Source organism: Lemur catta, chromosome 14 (genome assembly GCF_020740605.2).
Source record: "Lemur catta isolate mLemCat1 chromosome 14, mLemCat1.pri, whole genome shotgun sequence".
Taxonomy (NCBI): domain Eukaryota; kingdom Metazoa; phylum Chordata; class Mammalia; order Primates; family Lemuridae; genus Lemur; species Lemur catta.
This window is the reverse complement of record NC_059141.1, coordinates 51,137,607-51,143,991: the sequence shown is the minus strand read 5'-3', so window position 1 is coordinate 51,143,991 and position 6,385 is coordinate 51,137,607. Positions and strand designations below refer to the sequence as shown.

General features: G+C 52.8%; 1 protein-coding gene across 5 annotated transcripts; it reads right to left on the bottom strand.

Moving 5' to 3' along the window:
- Nucleotides 1–643: 643 nt before the first annotated feature.
- Nucleotides 644–5,685, bottom strand: LOC123649664 (mannose-binding protein A-like). 5 transcript variants are annotated; one of them, XM_045567830.1, is made up of 5 exons: nucleotides 5,578–5,685; nucleotides 3,531–3,723; nucleotides 2,990–3,106; nucleotides 2,059–2,133; nucleotides 644–1,100 (listed from the first exon to the last, which is right to left on the bottom strand). In XM_045567830.1, exons 1-5 carry the CDS (start codon nucleotides 5,605–5,607, stop codon nucleotides 727–729), a joined length of 789 nt encoding a protein of 262 aa, XP_045423786.1. In that variant the 5' UTR covers nucleotides 5,608–5,685; the 3' UTR covers nucleotides 644–726. The 5 variants fall into 5 exon arrangements, with proteins under 5 accessions (XP_045423786.1, XP_045423789.1, XP_045423788.1 ...); XM_045567833.1 differs by lacking the exon at nucleotides 5,578–5,685 and adding an exon at nucleotides 5,180–5,290; XM_045567832.1 differs by lacking the exon at nucleotides 5,578–5,685 and adding an exon at nucleotides 4,946–5,048.
- Between the last annotated feature and the right edge of the window lie 700 nt (nucleotides 5,686–6,385).

Genomic DNA, 6,385 nt, shown 5'->3' with positions numbered 1-6,385 from the left:
GGCACACCCTGCAGGACCATTTGCTTCCCCACACACCCCTGACATACGCTGCAATATCGAACCAGTCTCCTAAAATTATGCAGGAAGGAAAGGCTGTTCTTTGCCCTCAAAGTCACCCCAGTGACTGATGTGGGGGAGGCACAGCTACCTGGGCAGGGTGAGGGGACTCCTAGGACTAATGACTGTTATCTAGTAGGATGTTGCCAGGTATTGCAGTCAGGGTGTGTGGGGCAGCTCATGGACAACTGGAAACACCTGTGTCCTAGAGAGGCTGGGCTGGCCATGGGCAGGAGCTCGGGGTGAAATTTTGGCATCAAGTAATGGCAATTTTTGGAGAAAAGGAATTAGGTCTCTCAGTGGCTGAGATTTACTGCCTACTCTGACACAAGTGTGGCCCTTCATGGGTCCCTCTAGGGGCCTGCAGTGTCCTCACCGTAAAAGGAGAAGTTAGATGTGGCCGTCTCCACGGTGGACTCGGGCTCAGTGCTGTGCCCCTGGCAGGACAGAGGGTGTCCTTTGCCCTGGGCTGGACCAGAACCCGCATGCCCCACAGTCAGCCCCTTCTCACTTCCTCACCCCACAATCAAATATATCCCTTTCATTTTCTTCCCAACCCCACGAAGGAAGGACTCAACACCAGGCGGGGAGGGAAACCAGCACTGAATTCTCTTTCAAAGCAGCGGAGAGTTCAGCAGGGAGCCAGGGAGGGGCTGAGCACGTGCCTCTTCAGGCAGGAAACTCGCAGACGGCCAGGAAGGAGGATTGGCAGGAGACGTCATTCCAGATCCCCTCCGTGAGGAGAATCACACAGTCCTCCCCTGAGCCGTAGTCATTGGGCTCCCCGTCCTTCCAGTTGCTGTAGGTCAGCCTCTCTCCCGTCAGGTACACGAACTGGCCTTCGGTGGCCTCATCTGTGATGCCCAGGAAGGCAATGTCTTTGGCCACATCCTGGATGGCCCTGTTCTCCTCAGCATTCCTGGGGGCAGCTACGGTGGCCCGGAGCTCAGCACATAGAGCCTTTACTTTGGAAAAAGGCATCTTTTCCCTGTTGGTCACGTAGAGCTTCTTACCCTTCTTTTTGCCCAAGGAGAAGGCTTGCACTGAAATCACAAAGGTGGGTGAGGCTGACAGGGTTTGTAGCCCAGCATTTTGTTTTTTTTTTTTGAGACAGAGTCTCACTCTGTTGCCCAGGGCTAGAGTGCCGTGGCGTCAGCCTAGCTCACAGCAACCTCAAACTCCTGGGCTTAAGCAATCCTCCTGCCTCAGCCTCCTGAGTAGCTGGGACTACAGGCATGCGCCACCATGCCCGGCTAATTTTTTCTATATTTAGTTGTTTGGCTAATTTTTTTCTCTTTTTAGTAGAGACGGGGGTCTCACTCTTGCTCAGGCTGGTCTGGAACTCCTGAGCTCAAGCGATCCTCCAGCCTCAGCCTCCCAGAGTGCTAGGATTACAGGCGTGAGCCACCGTGCTTCTCTGGGAACTCCGCACACTGAAAAGCAGCCCATGCCCACCCACCTGAGGCCAGAGCCTAGGAAGGGGGCAGCCTCAGTCGCAGAGCCAGTGGTGGGAAACAGCCCCTGGCAGACAGCCTGTGCTCTCCCGGGATATGCCGCCCTTGGGGAAAACATCTGTCAGAAACTACGCTAGCACAGGTGGAGACGGGGGACGTGCTTGGGCCTCACAGCTGGGCTTGGGCACCAAGGTGAGGAGGCAGGGACAGCCATCTGAGAACAGAGGGTGTAGGGGAAGAAGCAAAGACTCTGGAGACGACAGACCTCCATTCTGTCCTTCCTCTGCGGCTTCCCCAGCGGTGTGATGTCAACTGAGTTACCTGCACTTCCTGCCCCCGTGAACAAAACTAGTCTAATAACCACAACCGGGGTTGGAGAGAGGATTGAAGGAAACCATGTTCCGAGAAAGTGCCCGCCCAACACCGGCCCTGGCAGGTGTGAGAAGTGTTGGTGATGTTAGTTCTCTTCCACCCTCTCCGGAACCTAGAGCGCTCGGAAGAAAGAAGGGAGAGCCTAGGACACGCTGGGGACAGAGAAGCAGCTTACGCTTCTTGATGTGGTCCAGTTCTGCTCTCAGGCTGCTCACTTCTCTCTCTAAGCTGGCCAGCTTAGCCTCGGCAACTGCAAGGCAACAGGGAGAAGGAAATGAACGAAGACCTTAAATCGGAGAGCAGAGCATTTTGCAAAAAATAAAAATTAACAAAAAATTGGCTTACTAAAAAGTATGCTTATTCCAGAAAAATAAGAAAGCAAAAAGAAATAAAAGGATTAAAAAAAACCCTATATTCCTGCCTCTGCAAACGTATCTTAGTATCCCTTGACAACTTGTAACTGCAGTTCTAGACCTTGTCTTCACATACTGCTTAAATATCGCAGTTATAATAATTTGTAAGAAAAAACTCATTTCTCTCTCTTTTGAAAAATTTACTCTGTAATGCTTTTTCCACTTCTCAGACCAGATAAATTTTTTAATACTTTTATTATTTTGGCCGACTGGTAGACAGATGTTAATATGAGGGTTGTCATTTTTCTTTTGTTCTTACTGTTCTTATTGCTTTATTTTATGCTGAACTAAGTTGCGATGATGTTCCCTGTTGTCCAGACATACTACGAGGCAGACCATTTTCATGCCACTCTTGTGACAATAGACATAATAAACCCAACACCCGAAAGTGCCCGTTTCCTCCCTCGCAGCCTGGAGCCAACACTGGACGGGGGCGGCTGAAGAAAAGCCAGGGCCCCTCTCCTGCAGAGGGCTGACGAGGGAGTGGCCCCGCAGGGTTGGTAAGTCTGTACTGGGCACCCATGGGAATCCCCTTAGGCCTCAAATAACGCTGAGAGGGCGGAGAGCACTGGGCCGGGAAGCAGAGTTGAGCATCTCCCAGGGAGGCAGCAGAAGGGGCACCTCCCTCCCGGCCCTCCAGTCCCAGGGCCCTGGATCCCCTCAGGCAAGACCAAGCCCAGGTGTGCCCCTTACTCAAATTATCTCCACGGTCTCCTTTGGAGCCTTTTGCTCCTGGAGGCCCAGTCGTTCCCCTCTCTCCTGGAGGCCCCATCTTCCCAGGAGGGCCCTGCAAACCTCTGAGCCCTTGACCTGTTGGAAGAAAAAGGAAACGTGACCCATGGCTGTCACTCATTTTCTTCTTCCAAAAGCTCAATACTCAATTCACATCGACCCCAGGAAACAGCCAGAGAGCTTAGTGGTGACCCAAAGAAGAAAGCATTTCCAGCGTCCCAGGGGAAGGCCTGTCCTGAGGGCCAGCTCCCGAAGCAGGCAGGACACCCCCTCTGCAGGGACAACCACACATCACCAATTCCTGGGTGGAAATGTGGGCTGCTGGGGAGTCAGAGAGCACTTTTGCTTTGGAGGCAGTGACACTGTACAGGGACTGTTCTGAGTGGACCAGCATCCATCACACTGGAAGGTGACCTCCCCAGGTCTCTGTGCTGGAACCTCAGACGGAACAGTCTCCTGCTGGAGGTAAAGATTTGGGAAGACAGAGCAGCGTGTCCTGTACCTGGCTCTCCCTTTTCTCCCTTGGGTCCGTCTCGCCCGTCTCTGCCTGGGGTGCCGTTGGTGACGGGGATGCCGCAGGTGATCAGGGAGCAGGCCTTCTGGGCATCCTCGCAGGGTTTTGCATCTGAGCAGGATGTTATCACCACACGCAGAAGGAGGACCAGGAGTGATGGAAACAGGAACATAGTCCTTACCTGGGAGTGGAGAAAGTCAAGGAGAATAATTCCACCTCCTCTTGTTTAGTCTACATTTGCCAGCAGCTCTGGTGTGCTGGACCCTGTGCTCGGGACAGCAGACACAGAGGGGGATACCACGGTCCTTGGCTCTGAGTGACTCCCAGGCTACCAGGGAGATAGACAAGTAAAAAAAAGTTAGCCTTAGATCCGTGCTAAAATGAGGGTGGGTATAAGAATAATAGGGGCCCATTCTCCCTGGAGTCCCAGAGCACCTGTCAGCACAAAGCACATGGTTAGGCACCCCCTACCCTAAAATTGCGAACTAGCCCTGTTTCTGGTGGCCTAGCACAAAGGCAAACAGCCCATTGCCTGTGTAAGCTTTGGCCAAAGGCTGGATTTCTCAACTCCTTTTCTTGAGGGTCAAGGGTGCCTCAATTTCTCTTTTCTTCCCTTTCCTATGGACCCTGGGGCTGAACTCAGATTGCAGCAGGTAATCTGAGGTCCTACAAGGTCTATTCCTTGGCTGGACCTGGTTTATGATATCCACTCTCTCATTTCATATAAGAATCCCTGTTTTAGGGACATCCTCAGAACTGCAGCCGTTTCCCCAGCTACCTGTAGAGACTTGTATAAAGTCTCTATTTTGTGACAGGCACTTGCTGGGGGCTCAGGACCCAGTGTGCCCGAAGGCAGGAATCTGACCCTCCAAGTGGAACCTTCTTTGGTTATTGTCCTGTCCAGATGAGACTTCCTTTGGTTTGAGATTTTCTATTGAGAGGCCATTTCTGCCAGGCAGAACCCAGGCTTGTGAAATTTCTGCTCACCCTGGGCCTGGCAGGGAGCCAGCTCATGCCCCTTCTCCTGGTAGTATCCTTGTGTGCTGCCAGATGCCTCCCAGCTCCACCAGCCGTAGGCCCCCACCCAGCTGAAGGATGCCCGTCCAGCCTGTGTCCAGCTGGCCCCTCCTCCAGGACACCCTGGCAGCCCAGCCCCCATGGGGGTCTCCCTCTGCTCTGCTTCGGCCTCTTACCCCAATGTCCCTGGGCCTTGCTGTGTAACTGCCACGTCTGCCCAGGCTGTCAGCTCTCTTAATCCTTCCCTTCCTCCAGGACTCAGTGAGAGGTGCCTAGTTGTAAGGGAACTTCCGAGATCACATCCTTCTCCACTTTTTTTCTTTCTTTTTTGCCTTTTTTTTAAAACCTCCTCCAATGGTGCTGGAGGCCACGGTCAGGGCTTGTACCTGTTGCTGGCACACACACCCCATTTCTATTTTTCTCCTTGGAAAAGACCACGCTTTAGTTTGCTGATGGTTGAGTGGATCCAGGAAGGACACAGATGCCCCAGGTCCGAGAGAGACAGAGGCCCCAGGTGGGCCTGACGATCCTATTAAAGCCCCTGCTGGGAACTCACCAGGATCAAGTCAAGAGGCCAGCCCTGCCCAGAACCCCTCCTCTTTCCTCCAGAAATGACTTACTAGGGCTTCCGCAGAGCTCGGAGGCAGTGGCAGGGGAGCTGGCAGATGCCTCGGCGACGTCAGGCCCAGTTAGGCTGGTGACCAGGGACAGCACTGGACTGGCCTTCAACCCCAGATTAATAAACAACCACCCTTAGAACTGCCGTGTACTGGGAAGCTCTCCAGGGCTGCTGGTGGGGTCTCCAGTACAGCGCCAGGCGGCTCTCTACTGTAAGGCCCTAGACTGCCCCTGCGCCTGCCCCGTCCCGGGCTTCCTCTCCACGGCTCAGCACCTCTGAGCCCATAAAATCTCAGGTTCTCAGGATAGTTTTCTCTAGATACTTACTTTCACAAGAAACATGCATAGACATTCCACCGGACAAACACGCGTGTGCATACACACACGCACATGCACACACCTTTGTATCAGTTGTTCCGGCTAGTTCCATGTGTGCTTCATTTACTGCAGGGCCGGGGTGGAAAAAGGAGAGTCCTACAACACTGTGTCACCTCATTCCTCCTTTCTCATTCAGAGCATTTGTCAAATGTCTTCTTTGGGCACGTCACAGGCCTAGGCGCAAGGAGGAGGAGTATTTATAACTTACATTCAAAGCTGAATGTGGGCATTTGTACCAGCTGCTCCCTCTGCCCGGACATTTCTCTTTGTGTAGTTATTTGTTGCCATCTGGTGGATTTCAGCTTAAATATTATCCCTGGAAAAAGGGCTTTCCTAACCATTTAATTTTAAGTAGCCAGTCTGTCACTAAGTTATAATTCTCTGTTCTAATGTTCTGCATATTATTTACCTCTATGTGAAATTGTTTTGTTTATTTAGTTGTGTAATGATTTGCCACCCCACCCCATTAGGAGGAGAACTCCATGAGAGCAGGGTCTTGTTCCCACACCTAGAGCGTGTCTGGAAATAGCTGATGCTTGGTAGAGACTGATAGAACAAACGAGTCCTCCAGCACCGCATCCTCAGAGCCAGCCTCTTGACGTCTCGCTGGCCGGGGCTAACCTGTGTGCCCACTTTACCGGTGATTTGACTTTCCTAGAGCGGCAGCTGTATTCGAGACTTCCTGGTCCCCAGGGTGCACCCCGGGGCTGGGCACAGGGGTGGGCTCCGGTGCGGGAGTGAGGAGAAAAGCAGAGACCTTGAACAGATGCCAGACAGTCTGTGGCTCCTCAAGGCCTGGGCTTCCAGGAGTGTCCAGTTCTTATCGCCAG

Excerpts from the sequence above, each read along its gene's own strand:
- LOC123649664 (XM_045567830.1), bottom strand. The coding sequence starts at position 5,607 with ATGGAACTAGCCGGAACAACTGATACAAAG. Across the intron at positions 3,107-3,530 it reads GGGAGAAAAGGGAGAGCCAG|GTCAAGGGCTCAGAGGTTTG; the intron begins GTACAGGACACG and ends TTCTTCCAACAG. Across the intron at positions 1,101-2,058 it reads ACTGGACCACATCAAGAAGC|TGCAAGCCTTCTCCTTGGGC; the intron begins GTAAGCTGCTTC and ends TTGTGATTTCAG.